The 15,317-nt window shown below is 41.8% G+C and overlaps 1 protein-coding gene across 1 annotated transcript; it reads left to right on the forward strand.

Moving 5' to 3' along the window:
* Positions 1–1,942: 1,942 nt before the first annotated feature.
* Positions 1,943–12,847, forward strand: LOC133901423 (glutamate receptor 2.8-like). Its single transcript, XM_062342798.1, has 5 exons — positions 1,943–2,201; positions 3,332–4,656; positions 10,264–10,564; positions 11,138–11,583; positions 12,296–12,847. The coding sequence occupies exons 1-5, from the start codon at positions 1,943–1,945 to the stop codon at positions 12,845–12,847; spliced, it is 2,883 nt and encodes a 960-aa protein (XP_062198782.1).
* The last annotated feature ends 2,470 nt before the right edge of the window (positions 12,848–15,317 follow it).

A 15,317-nucleotide genomic window follows, 5' to 3' on the forward strand; every position in this document is an offset into this window, starting at 1 on the left:
TGGTATAGCAAACGTAGGCATACCAAAACTTGTCATCTCTTTTACTTCGACTTGTGTTTGGGGGCAGGGATAATATACGCAGTTCAATATTATCTTATATAGTCGTTCACAACATCAATTGCAAATACACACTGCTGCAACCACACCCACCTCTGTCATGAGTCAGGCTTTAGACATGAAGTGGCTACACGACTCAACTTTAAACATGACATGACAACACTTTACTACTAGCAAAGTATCTCTATCGCGACTCACACTTTAGACATTAAGTGACAACACGATAAAGCTTTAAGCATGAAATAACAACACATCTGCCGTGAATCAGACTTAGACACGAAGTGACCACACGACTTAACTTTGTACAAAAAAGATGGGAGGAAAAAAATAGAGTTATGAACAAAACTTCTAGCGCAGTCAAGGGCTGTATATGTTTGAATTCAAATTAAATTAAAAGAATAATATCACATGAAATGATAAAAATATATATAAATAGAGCATTACAAAGTAACTCACTTTTTCACCATATAACCTAGGACTATAAATAATTTTAGAAATTATTCCATCATATAAGAAGAATATTAATGAATTTTTCTAGATTTGTAGAAATTTATTTGAGTCTCTAACAATTGTTAGAAGTTATAAAGTATGCTTTCTTGAAGAATTTTAGTTCAAATTCTACATAAGTTTTTTAGATGAATTCAATTAAAATGAGTTCCAAATAAATTATGAAACACGCACAATTTTAGAATTTTTGAAAAACAAAAAGCCACTATTTTGTACCGACAAGGTACTGTTCATCCATGGGGCTAACCGCAAGGCTCGATGGACTACGGACTAACACATCTATTCTTGTAAATATTTTCGTCCAGGTATATTTATTTAATTATTTAGGTTAGAAAAATATAAAAATAAAAAACTCCTCAATTTTGTGCTCTCATGGGCTTGGCAGCTCTCAAAATTCAAAAATCACTAAAGATGCGTTTTTTTTCCTTGCATGTAATGGTTAGTTCAAAGCAGATTTTTTACAGCCATGGCATTAATAACTTCTTAATTGAACAGGATGATGACACCAATCACCTGATCTTAGCTCCAGACATATCTCACTTGTCTGGTTTGAACTCTGACGAGTGAATTGCCACACCATTTATCATAAACTTATTTTTATATAAATAATTAAATATGATAAATAGTGCGACCATAATCTCATAAGCTAAAATTGTGAAATGATGTTAGCACCATAATACCATCTAGAACAAATTGATTCCTCGAACCAAACGCCCCAGTTACTGACTGGATGATGCATTGACCGGGCTGCCCCATTCCACTGAGATGTCGCCTTCCAATTATAGCTGAAAAATAAGGAAGAGGGATTCCTTTCGGAAGTGTGGAAGAAAGTTGTTTGACGTCACGAGACATTTCCTTGACATTCCACAGCATCAGCCGGATTAACAGGATCGGTAGCCACGCAGCGTTGACATCAAGCGACAGTTCTTCAGCTCAAGTCATAAGCTGAAGATGAATATTGTGCTCAATTTTCTCCAAAAACAAATGTCAAATGCCCCCAGACAATATTAACTATGTCGATAATATAACAAATATCAAGAGGAACCATTTAACAAATACAGTGAACTGACGATAGATCGATCAAGTCAACACGTGATGCCGAAAACGATAACTGGGCTGGGCAACATATAGAGAGTCAAAAGGCTGGGATTGGATGCACGAACCTCAGCTGCTTCTTCAACACTTCTCCAAGTGATTGCTTGGTAACTTCGGGTCACATCCCACACTGCAAACTGTGGGCGAGCTCAGGACTTCACTGAAAAAAAATGCAGGTTGGCTGGCTGCTGCACCAGAAGAAGACTGCTCAGGCTGTAGCTTATAAGTGGATGCACGGGTGCGAAGATACTGCAAACTGTACTGCCAGCTAAAGCCTCAAGAGATGGAGATAGCGCTTCGATCCGTCCTCTTCTTCTTGATGTTGTTCAACTATGCTGCCGCTCAAAACGCAACCAGAGGAGGCTTGAAGGAGCTTCATGTTGGGGTGATCCTTGACCTGGGTAGCTTGGTAGGCAAAATAGCACGAACCAGCATTTCATTGGCTATGGATGATTCCCATGCAGCTCATCGAAACTATAGTACAAGGCTGGTTCTCCACATCAGGGATTCCAAGAGTGATGATGTACAGGCTGCATCTGAAGGTAGATGTCTCAAACTCTTCATGGGTGCATTGCATTGCATCCGCTTCTTCTTCTGTGTCAATTGCTCTTCTTTAGTGATGATCTTGTATACTGCTGCAGTTGCTCTGCACATCGATGCTCAATTGATGCACATCGATACAAATAGGTGGTTAATAGTTAGTAGTCAGCACGGATGCAGAAGAGCTGTAGCAATAATATAATCATAAAGTTTTTTTTAACACAATGTGAAACTAATAACAGAAGGAATCAAAAGCATAATAAAAAGGTAAAAAGATTTCTGTTTTCCGTTTTACATCAGAAGACCAGCTATATTATGCAAACCCGTTGGCGGCAAACAGAAGGGGTAAAGACTATGGCACGTCACATAATCTCAAACATCTGAACAAATCTGGCATTTAGAACTTGGGCCAAATCACAGATCCACAGTGTAGTGGTTGTTGTGGAAAAAGCAATAAAAATCCATCGAATGAAACATAATCACTACTCAACAGGTAAAATTAGAAAGGATTCGTGTTACACCACTAGTAGACAATATCAAAATGACATGATCATTTTTAGCTGATCCTAATATGTCAGAGGTGAACTTCATGTCTACCATTTACCATGAGTGAGCTGGAAACAGCATAGATAAGAAGTCAAGAACTACTTTTGTAATGTCCATTATTTTGCTATTAGCAGCATCAATACCATTGCAGTTTCATATAATGCAGGATTTGTAGAGTGCACAGATAAAAATAACTAATCATTCTCTGCACTGAGAAAATATATAGGGGCTATCAGACACTACAATATGAGGATGACAATTTTTACCATGGATCTTTGTCTATAATTAATTCTATTGAGTATATGGGGTTTGCAAGAGAATCTGGTAATATTAGAAGAATTAATTTGGTTCCGAAAACAGCCACTCCAACTATTGGACTACATCAATAAGTTTGTTGCATCAATAGTTGAGTACAGTTTGAAGACTTCTTCACCTTACAATTCTGCATAACTCTTAAGTTTAGCATTATTAGCTTCAATGCTATTTTCAAAATTTTGAATCCATGCAGTTGATAGTTTTTGCATAGTATAGATTTCATTCTACGCGCAGTCTTTAACCAAAGATTATTTTTTATGCAATTCTACAGCCATTGACCTACTTGTGAATTATAAAGTAGAAGCCATAATTGGTCCTCAGAAATCTTCGCAGGCTGTATTTATATCAGATCTTGGAAATAAAAGTCAAGTCCCAATCATTTCCTTCACGGCAACTAGTCCATCACTTTTTTCTAGCAGTCTTCCATATTTTGTGCGTGCAACATTAAATGATTCCGCACAAGTGACTAGCATTGCCTCCCTAATTAAGGCCTATGGATGGAGAGAGGTGGTTCCTATCTACGAAGACACGGACTATGGAAGAGATATTATACCATACTTTGTTGATGCCCTCCAAGTAATTGATGCTCGTGTTCCTTACAGAAGTGTGATCCCGCTGTCAGCAAAAAGTGAGCAAATTACCCAAGAACTTTTTAGGTTGATGACTATGGAAACAAGGGTATTCATTGTGCATATGTCATCCATCTTGGCCTCCCTCCTCTTCATAAAGGCTAAAGAAATAGGCATGATGACCAAAGGGTATGTATGGATCATGACAGATGGAGTAACCAGTCTCATAGAATCACTCAATCCTTCTGTCGTGGAATCAATGAATGGTGCATTGGGTGTTGAATTTTATGTTCCTAAATCAAAAGAACTCAACAACTTCACCGCAAGATGGAACATGAGGTTCCAAAATGACAACCCAACTGATCAGCCATTAAAACTAAGCACCTTTGGATTATGGGGATATGATACAATCTGGGCAGTAGCACAAGCTGCAGAAAAGGTTGGGCTTCCTAATGCCAGATCCCGAAATCCGCCAGTCACAAAAAAATCCACAAGGTTGGAAGACTTGGAAACTTCCAGTAATGGTCCAGAACTCTTAAATGCTATATTGCAGACCAACTTAAGAGGCTTAAGTGGCAACTTTGACCTTCGATATAGGCAACTGGAAGTTTCAACATTTAGAATAATAAATGTAGTTGGGAAAGGAGGGAGAGAAATTGGAGTTTGGACTGTACAAAATGGAATTTCAAGACAATTAGTTCAAACAAGATTAACAACTGCGCATTCAGGCACAATGCCTGATCTAAATCCTGTGATCTGGCCAGGAGACTCCATAGAGGTACCCCGAGGCTTTGAGATTCCTGTAAGTGGGAAGAAACTTCAAGTTGGTGTTCGCACAAGTGGATATCCAGAATTTATAAAGGTCGAGAAGGCTCACAGCACCGGTGCAACTACAGCAAGGGGCCTTTCAGTTGATGTATTTGAAGAGGCAGTAAAGAGACTTCCTTATGAATACGTGGCATTTGGCAGTACAGAGGATATGGGTAGCAGGAGCTATGATGATTTTGTATATCAAGTATATCTTAAGGTATGGAAAAATTTAGGACTTGACTTCTTGAGTATATGCTATTTCAGTAAGCTTGTAGATGTAGAAGTTGATGCCATGAAGGGTTCATATCAATCCTTAGCAACACATAAGCTATCTAATATGTTGAAAGGCAAAAGATGTAGTACATACCTCCAGCATTCTTCCCTTTTTCATTCTGTATCGCCACAGCCATCATGCTTCACAATTTCAGTATAGCAATTATTATTCCGTAGTTTTTAGTTCTTCAATATTCATATATTAGCAGCATAACACCTGTCACACAATTATAAACTGTAACACCAATAAAAGGCTCCATTTTTTGAGAGAAGATAACATGGGAAATTACTTAACATGCAAAAAAATATATGGTGCAACTATTTAGTAGCTGCTACTCTTAATTACCAATGCATGTTCACTTCCTTACAACTAGTCTGCAAGCACTATAGTCGTTACTGACCTTGGGGATTTTGGGAAGAAAATTACTCCATTACTCTTGATGTGGATATATAGTCACAGTATGGGCCAATATGGGCCTAGATGATATGGGCGTTATGGGTCTTAACACCCCCCCCCCCCCCTCAAACTCAAGGCGGATCAAATGAAGCCAATACTGCTTCCGAGTTTGTGCTTTAGTGAAGAAATCTGCAACTTGCAGTTCAGATGGCACAACTAAAGAACAATTGTTTTTTGACAATGAGACCGGGTAAAGGAGGCCTTAACACCAATATGCTTTGTAAGTTCATACTTCACAGGATTACTAGCAATCTGTATAGCTTCAGTATTATCACAGAGAAAAGGTGTAGGGTCATCACAAGAAATACCAAAATTAGCTAACAACCATCGAAGCCATATAATCTCAGAAGTGGTAGTGACAAGTGCTCGAAGTTCTGCCTCTGTACTGAACCGAGATACAACTGCCTACTTTTTGGACTTCCATGTAAGAGGAGAAGAACTAAGAATGCAATAACAAGTGACAGAACGACGACCTGTCGGGTCGCTAGCGCAAGTAGAGTCCGAGTAAGCATGAAGCTGAAGCGGACTATCATGAGCATAGAACAAACGCTGCGATGATGTCCCCCTTAAGTATCTCAGCACACAAAGTAAATTGCCAAAATAAACCGAAGTAGGAGCACTCACAAACCGCCCCAAAATATGGACTGCATGGGCAATGTTAGGCCTGGTAACAGTGAGATAAACAAGGTTGCCCACAATATACCTATATCAAGAGGGATCCTCAAGAGGTGTATCATCAGTAGGACGAAGCTACAAGTAAAGATCCATAGGTGTTGCAGTTGTCTGGTTATCAATAATGCCAGAACGAGAAATAAGATCTTGTATGTATTTAGACTGAGAAAGGTAATATCCCTTGGCAGAATGTAAAACCTCAATCCCTAAGAAATAACTGAGAGGGCCCAAATCGTATCACAGAGACAAAACGCTCAAACCAAGAACGAGAAACATGTTTAAGACCATAAAGCACAACGAAGATGACAAACATGTCTAGAAGGAGCATTAACACCAACATTCTTAACATCCATATGAGAGATAGTCCAAGAATAAATAGCAGCTGATGCAATCAGAGTACAAACAATAGTCATGTGAGCAACAGGAGCAAATGTCTCATCATAATCACGTCCCTGAGTCTGTTGAAAACCTCTGGCAACAAGGCGAGCTTTATATCTCTCAATGGAACCACCTGACTTGGTCTTAATTTTGAACACCTATTTACATGTAATAGGTACTACATGTGATGATAATGGAACAATATCCCAAGTGCTTGTACAATCAAAGGAAGCAAACTCCTTAGACATAGCAAGCTACCATTCCGGAATAGTAGAAGCTTCCTGATAAGTGGATGGCTCATCAATAATAGCACTCACACATGGAAAATCGAACTTGTCTGGAGGCTCAATAGTAGTACAATCCCGTAGATTATATCTTGGACCAACATGTGACTCATCAGAAATAGCATGTGTCTCATCAAAATTGTCCAATTCATCAAAAACAAAAGCATCAGGACTAGCCGAGGAGGTAGGACTAGGCAGAAGCTCTGTAGGATCAGTGGGACGACGAGTGTATACATGTGTGATGGGTGATTTAGATGGTGGAGGCAGAGCAGAAGTAGGTGCAGGAGGTGCATCAGGAGTGAGTATGATGGAAGTAGAAGGATCAGGAATGAGTGTAACGAATGGGGGCAGTGTAGAGGCATCATCACTGGATGAAATAGGAGGGAGATACAGAAATGACGTGGACTCTGTGGGAGAATATGAGGGCTGAGTATGAGGGTTATAAAAGAAAGGACAGTCCTCGACAAAGGTCACATCACGAGAGATACGTATGTGACGAGAGGAAGAGTCATTACAACAATAACTTTTATGCTCAGGACTATACCTAAAAAAAACACACTCAACCGACTGAGCAGTCAACTTAGTCCGCTCACGAAGTGCAAGCAAAACATAGCACGTACATCCAAACACCCGAAGATGACCATAGCTAGAAGTACCAACTAGTACTTCACCACAGCACTTGTCAGACAGGTTGGATGATGGTTGTCGATTGATGAGATAAATAGCAGTAGAAATAGCTTCGCCCCAGAAATGAGAGGGGACAAAAGATGCAATTAGAAGTGTTCGGGTAGTCTCTATGAGATGGCGATGTTTGCGTTTAGCAACACCATTCTGAGCATGAGCGTCAGGACATAAGAGCTGAGCAAGAGTATACTCGGAGGTCAAAAACTGGTGAAAAATATCGGATAAATATTCAGCACCAGAGTCAGAACGAAAAACTTTAATAGGAGTAGAAAACTGAGTTGGATCATGCGAGTAAAAGACTAGTAGATGGAACGCAATCGGGAACGATGTTTCATGAAATAAATCCAAATATATCTAGAATGATCATCAATAAAAATAAGATAATACTTATGACTACCCTTTGTAGCAAAAGGTACATGATCCCATACATTTGAATGACTAAGATCAAAAGGTCTAGCAAAATGAGAAACACTAGAGGAATATGGAAGTTGTATTTATTTTCCAAGTTTGCAACCCTTAAAATGAAAGCTAGAAGACTCAATAGGTGTATGACCTAAATGACCTCTATTTATTAATGTGGACAAACGAGATCCACGTAGATGACCAAGACGATAATGCCACTTGGCCAAGGAAGAAGCGGATGACGATGCAGCAGATGACACATGAGCCGTAGAGGCAGCGGAAGAAGGAAGACGCAAGGTGTCCAAAATGTAGAGGCTAGGAGTACCTCTATGGCGATGGCCAGTCCCAATCACAGTCCCACTTCGACGATCCTTAATAAAACAAGATGAGTCATCAAATCCAACAAAGCAGTTTTGGTTGGTAACTTGACTGACTGAAAGAAGATTCATGGACAACTGAAGTACAAAAGAAACATCGGGTACAAAAAAATGAGAATTGCAAAGTGAACCCTGGTGAGTGATAGGACAAGATGTATCATCATCTGTTTAAATAGAAGCACCATCAGTGACCGGCTTGCAAGCAACTAATTGGGACTGATCAAATGTCACATGAAAAAAAGCCCCTGAATCAAGAACCCAAGACGACTGAGGAACACTGACGGGTGATGCAACAGCAACAGACACAAAGCCTCTAGAAGTGGAAGTTGTACCACGACCACGAGCAACACGCCGTGCACGATTCTCAGCCAACTTCTCTGGATGCTGAGCAAATCAATTTTCTACTAAGCCAACTTCTCTGGTTGTCGAGCAAAGCAATTTTCTGAACGATGACTAGTCTTCTTGCAATGCTCACAAGGCTCTGAGGAGCTACCTCTAGGTGCACTGATCCTCTGAGAAGATGCCAGCACACTATAAGGTACTGACAGGAGCAGCAGACATAGACTGGAGACATGTCTCTTCAGCAATTAAATCAGAGAGTGCTTGTGCCATGGAATACAAGAATTGTGAAGCAACTGTGTACGAATGGACTCAAATTCTGCCCTTACTCCCATGACAAATAGATATGTGAGAAACTTTTCAATAAATGTGTGTGTTGTACATTACTCTACTGTGCACTAAGGTACCATGGAGATCAAAGGGCCCATCAAATGATCAAAAGCAGAGTAGTACTCATCAATAGACATATCAATTTGTTCAATTACATGAATTTGTTGCATAAGAGTGTGCAAAAGAGCACAACTATCCTAAACATAGCACCGTTGCAAAGAAGACAACATGACCTTGGCTGTCTTAAACTTAGAAAGACTCATAATCATAGATTGCTTAGTACTATTAACAATGGAAGCCATCACTTTTCCATCATTAATTTGCCACGTTTTGATTTCAGCGGCATTAGTACCATCAGACTTACGTGTGGGTGGATCTTCAGTTAAGTGAAAAGCTAGACCATAACCCCTTAATGCAGTCACTATAGAAAATGCTCACTCCCAATACTTGTGACCATCAAGGGTGATATTAATAACAATTGGAGTGACCTGCAACATGATTGAAGTGCTAATAGAATTTGTGGTGCAATAAAGAAGTTACCAACAATAGCACATCGGGTCCCCTGTTACCCTATAGTAGAACACTACCATGAGCAAAAAAAAAACAGATACCGAAGCAGCTCCAACAGCAGAGGTAGACGACTGCAGGCGAGTCCACTATGGGCGAACTCAAGAGGGTCTCCACGATGGCGGGGACGGGCGGCGGCTTGGTTCCGTGGCGAAGAGGACCACGATGTGCGGCGGCGGACGGCGAGGAGCCGCACCAATAGGATCCGCGCAACAGCACGACGCAGGGCTAACAACGAACTATTGCGGTCGACGACGAACTGCGGTGATGGAGGAAGATGTCGTGACGGGCGGCACTACTCCACGATGGGAAGGCAGTCGTGGAACGACGGCCGTGACTTGATGTGTGGCGGTGGATCGGCGATGGGTGGGTCCTGAATAGGGTGAGCCATGACGTGCGACAGTAGAAGAGGTGGCGACGAGCTGCGATGAAGGGTAGCTGTGATAGCGGCGATGAAAAGACATCGCACGGCAGCCTGATGAAGGACAGCGTGATGGGCGACCTGATGAAGAACGGCGTCCAGAGATGACAACAACGGATGGCGATGTGAATGGATCGTGGGTGGGTTAAAAAATTGATTAGCCTTAACCCTAACCCTAATCCATGGTTCTGATACCATGTCACTGACCTTGGGGATTTGGGGAAGATAATTACTCCATTAGTCTTAGTGTGGATATGTAGTCACAGTATGGGCCAATATGGGCCTAGATGATATGGACATCAACACTAAATATATGGTTCATGGAGCTTGGTGGCGCATCTTCAGAGAGGAAATGACTCTTCATACTATTAGATTTAACAGCCCTATTAGAGGCTTGGTTTTAGCCTGGCTCAACTCTTTGTAATTTTCCCTCCTTGTTTCTTTTGTTTTCCTCTTCCTCCCCACTCTGCTTTAGGTAAGTGTAGGTGAGTTTCTCTTCTATGTATTGTTTGTTTGAACTTGGTTTTCTATAAAATTATGCTGTGGAGATCTCCCCCATAGCCCTTCCATCAAAAGCACTCTAGTGTTCTTAGTAAAAGGGGATTACTCAACTAAGCAATTCCTTTTTATGATCATACAGAAATATGATATAGCAATTGGAGATATCACAATCACGTATAACCGGACATGCTATGTCGACTACACTATACCATACACAGAATCAGGAATAGCAATGATTGTTCCTGTGCAGGATGGTGTCAACAAGAACACATGGATTTTCTTGAAGCCACTGACACCTGGCATGTGGTTTGCAACAATTGCAATCTTTATCTACACGGGTATTATTTTATTATCACTGGAACTTCTAGGGAACAATGAGAATGTTCGTGGACCAATTCTCAGACAGCTCGGGATTATGATCTTTTTCTCTATTGGAGAGAGTTGAGTACACTTGTCACAATATATTTGTTCCCTACAATGTTTTTGATAAAATACAGTATAATATCCAGTCGTGGTCTGCATGGAAAGTAATCGTGCAATTTTGATGCAACTAGCAAAGCTTCATAATTGTTAGGCAAAGGGCTTGCATCTAGTTCATTGCTGTACATTGAAATGTAAACAGTTCTTATTTGATTATTTCATGTCTAAGATCCATTTATGGGTAGATAGGGAAGAATTTTGGGTTCATGCTATTCAACATAAGATGTTTAAAAGATGCAGGAATAGATAGAGTGACATCAGATGAGCAGAAAGAACATAAATACAATCTATTTTATGTTGATGGACCTGAAGTAATCCTAATCGGATTTGTGCAATTGCACTTATTTACTGATATGTTCCTCTCAATGATTGGTGATCAATAGTTCTTAAATTACAAGAAACATTGTTATTAAGACTCCATGAGTTTGATATCTAGAAAATTACAATTTAATTTGATAGGTATGTTGTAGTTTCTTAATTTTTATTTGTGGTGACTGAAGAATAACTAAACTATTTTGTCATCTCTTTTGCAGAAGAGATTGTGGAACGCTTTCTATCTAGGATAGTACTGATTGTGTGGCTGTGTTTTCTGCTGGTACTTACATCAAGTTATACAGCCAATTTATCATCGATTCTCACTGTGCAACAGCTTCAACCAACGGTGACAGATGTTCATGAACTCCTAAAAAGAGGAGAATGTGTAGGATACCATCGTGGTTCTTATGTCAAGGGAGTTTTGGAAGAACTCGGTTTTGACAGATCTAAGATCAAGCCCTATGACACACCTGATGAATTCAACATTGCGCTTTCTAGGGGAAGCAGCAATGGTGGTATTGCAGCCCTTGTGCATGAAGTTCCATATATCAAACTATTTCTTGCAAAGCATTGTGAACGATACACGATGGTTGGACCAATTTACAAAAGTGCAGGTTTTGGATATGTAAGTTCACTTGTGTTTGATATGCTTGGTTTGCATAGTGTCCCTGCAATTCTAAAGGAAATCAGTTAATCAATTGCTTCCTCACAAGAAAAAGTAATCAGTTAGTCTCCCCGTTGGCGACAACTGAAATCCTTTTCCACACCTGCCATATGGTTGGATTACTAATTTATAATGATAATATGGATTTCCGAGGGGCGAGGGGGCCACGGCTCGGGATATCATTGACCATTCATAAGTAGTACATGTTATATGTGTTGTTTAGTACTTTTAGGCTACATGAGATTACCATTAATCACTTTCAGCCATATGGAGTCAACAAAGTTGTGGCACCATTATCTTGGACTTTTGTTTCTAGAACTGAACACAATGCTCGACACATATAGAGAAAAATGAACGAATACACCAAAGATATAGCTAGATTATTGAAATGATACCATCAAAGTAAAGCTTGACACTTTGTGCTCCGAATAATATTGTATCCTTAATACTAAGGATGGTATTGAACTATTCATTCTTTGACTGGTATTGAATGCATATAGGAGATTAGAACTCTTTTTTCTTTTTTGGGAAATTACAAAGGATTATTGATTCACCGTTCATTGTTTGAATTTGGCAAAGCATGATAACAGCATCCCTGATTTCTTGAACTTGTTAAATGAAACATGCCAGTACCAAAATTTATGTTCACTTGCTCTTAGATTTGTTGGGATATGAAATGATCAACTATTGGTATATATGAACTGATAAAAAGGATACATTTCTTGCACAGGCATTTGCTAAAAGAGATAGCATAATTGGTGACCTCTCAAGGGCAATCCTTAACATAACAGGAGGAGATAATATGATTCGAATTGAGAAAAAATGGATTGGGGAACAAAACAATTGCCAAAACGTGGGCACTGTAACAGGTTCAGGCAGTCTCACCCTTGCCAATTTTAAGGGACTGTTCATCCTCACCGGAGTAGCTTCAGCTTCTTCCCTTTTGATAGCTTTGACTATTTATTTCTACAAAAAAAAGGAAAACTCAGCAACAATCATGCAGGAATATGTCGAGCCAGGGCCACGACAAGAAAATGGAACAGATGGTGAAAATAATGAACCAGAAGAAGGAAGTGGGGGCGGAAGAGTTGAGGAAAATATTCAGCCTGGAGAAGGCATAGAGCGGAATGGCCAGCCAATACAACAGCATGGAGTGGAGCACCTGTCAGACAGAAGTTCACAGATAAGCACAGTTATGAATAATGGTTCAGTTGTCGTTCACAGGGGTGAAAGAACTACCAGCCTGCAAACGGAATCCATCTAAATTTCAGCTCTGTTGAATCCTTTGGCCCTGGAAGTCAGCAGCATTGAGCTAAAAGCCTAACACGGGACAGCTAGTAACATAATTACATAAGGATTGAAAATTACAGGTAGAAAAAATTGTGGAAGTCATTTTATGTCGCCGCCAAATGGCCCAAATGTAATAATTTCGCTCAAATTGCATCCTGTTTAACCCCACTGCCCCCTGGAAGCAAGCTCCTCTCCCCAACAAAACAAAAATATCAATGGCAACAGACATAGACTCCACTCTGGTATTTCAGACGACCCTAACAAAAACTTGCAAAAATATCACTGCAGGAGCTGACCTAAACTAAATCTTATGCTATGCCACACTGTAGCCTTACGCAAAAAAAGGAAAAGAATTCTCTACGTTGGCATTCCAACAAACACCTGCGCTGCGTCGGCCCTAGCCCGGCCATCTGCGCCAGGCCTGCACGGCACGATTAGCGCCATCACTGATGCGTGCCTGCCGATCGTCAGCACCGCAACACAAACCTAACTGCGGATAATGCTAAGCGACGCAGGAGGTACGAGTCGGTGCCGAGGAGTTCCCGGTTCCGACGCGGCGAACACAATCGGTGGTGCCGCCTTGACGACAAGCCACTCGGGGTCGCCTGGAAGGAGTTCGAGGCGGGGCAGGAAACCCGAGGTTATGCGTCGATTTAGGGCGGAGGGTAGGGGAGAGTGGAAAACGGGAGAGAAGGCACGTGTAATACCGATATCTATATCTGTATTCTCATAAAATACATAAATTATAATAAAATTGAACGATTTTTATCATATATTATACAAGATCAAACAATCTAAAATCAAAGATTCTCCCCGTCTCTACCCTCACTTTACTTCTCCGCATCTTAAGATAATTTGGAAATCGCAAGACCGCTTCTTAAACTAATTTGGACGCTTCCTTATCTCCCTAACGGACGCCTCCGCTCAGGCGGCCACGAACACGCCGTGCCAGATCCCGTTCAACCCCAAATCAGACCACAGACCAAGACTCACCCGCGACAAGGCAGCTGACACGCAGGCGCGCGCAGAGCCACGGACCACTTCACCTTCCCCTTTGCGCTCAACGCGCTCGCCCAGACCACGGCTCCCAATTCGTTGCGCCCATCCCCGCGAGAGCCCATGCTAGGTGATAAGTAATGTTGGCCTGATCTTCCGATAGGTAGCGATAAGTCGGTGGGTGGAGAACTCGACGTTGATAATTCAAAGGCTTCGACCCAAACAGATCGTCTCCCTTGCAATCACTACACCACAGCTCCGTTGGTTATCAACCGTGTCGCGCGGTTGACCTCGCCAAGAAGGCTCAATCCCTGCAAGCGTACCGAGAACACAAGCAAGAACGTAGAAGATGCAATCTGAAATATTGCGAATCGAATTCAAGCACTCGAAGTCGGGGTTCTACAAACACTTGCGGCGGCCTAGTCGGTCCGGAACAAGAACGAAAATCTCACAACTGTGTGAAGATCAATATCTAAGCAAAACCCAACCCTAATTACGGTGGCGGCTACTGTATATAAAAGACTAGGGTCGGCCAAGGACCCCTGGACGCGTCCCTAATGGACTCCATCACGTTACACGGCCCAACGGCCCAAAAAATGGTGGCGCAGCACCCTGACAGATTCTGGATGTCCACTTGTTTCGACGATTCCTGTTGACTCAGAAAGAATTTGGACATGGGGCCAGTTCCGTTGGAAAGCGTATCTCCTTAGCTTTCCAACCATGTGTAGAACGTCGAAAACGGAGTCCGTATGCGTCCTGGGCGATGATTTTAGTGCAGGCTGGTCCTGGACTTCGAAACGGACTCGAACTTGATTGGACCTCCACCTTGGCTTGGGCGCCCTTGCTGTTCTTCTCCCGTGTTCCTAAGTAATAATACATCACAATTATTTAGTAGCATCCCATCCTTATCAAAATATAAAGGAACACTAAGGAACGAGCTCACCTCATGATTTAGTTGACGTGCACGAGCTCGTGTCAATGGACCTATTGTTGGAGGAATACTCGGTGTGTGTGTATCCAAAAGAGTGATGTCCTCATCACTAGGTGCCTTCACACGCAACTTGTCAAGTCCAGCCACACCGTCGACATCTACGTCGCCTCCTCCCTCATCCATGTCTACGCCTCCCGGGGCGAAGTAGCCTCCACGCGCGCGGCATTCGACGTTGCGTGGCACCGGATTGTCATCACCTGGATGGCAATGATTGTCAGGCACGCCGCGGCCAAGGAGGCGCGGGAGGCTATCGCTGTACAAGGAGGCTGTGTTGGGCTAGGCGGGCACGACATTAATGTTGTCACGGTCGCGCAGGTGATGTCCGTGTGTGCCCATTGCGGCAACATGGTGAGCGGGAGGTGGGCACATGCTATGCTCTGGTGTTGGGGCGTCGAGCTCATTTGGTTGACATGTATGCATGGTGCGGTGATCCGAGCACCACATTCAGGCCTCGTTT

This window comes from Phragmites australis, chromosome 20 (assembly GCF_958298935.1).
Source record: "Phragmites australis chromosome 20, lpPhrAust1.1, whole genome shotgun sequence".
NCBI lineage: Eukaryota > Viridiplantae > Streptophyta > Magnoliopsida > Poales > Poaceae > Phragmites > Phragmites australis.

Coding starts and splice junctions, on each gene's coding strand:
- LOC133901423 (XM_062342798.1), top strand. CDS start 1,943: ATGGAGATAGCGCTTCGATCCGTCCTCTTCTTCTTGATGTTGTTCAAC. Junction 2,202..3,331: donor TGTACAGGCTGCATCTGAAG/GTAGATGTCTCA, acceptor GCAATTCTACAG/CCATTGACCTACTTGTGAAT. Junction 10,565..11,137: donor CTTTTTCTCTATTGGAGAGA/GTTGAGTACACT, acceptor TCTCTTTTGCAG/AAGAGATTGTGGAACGCTTT.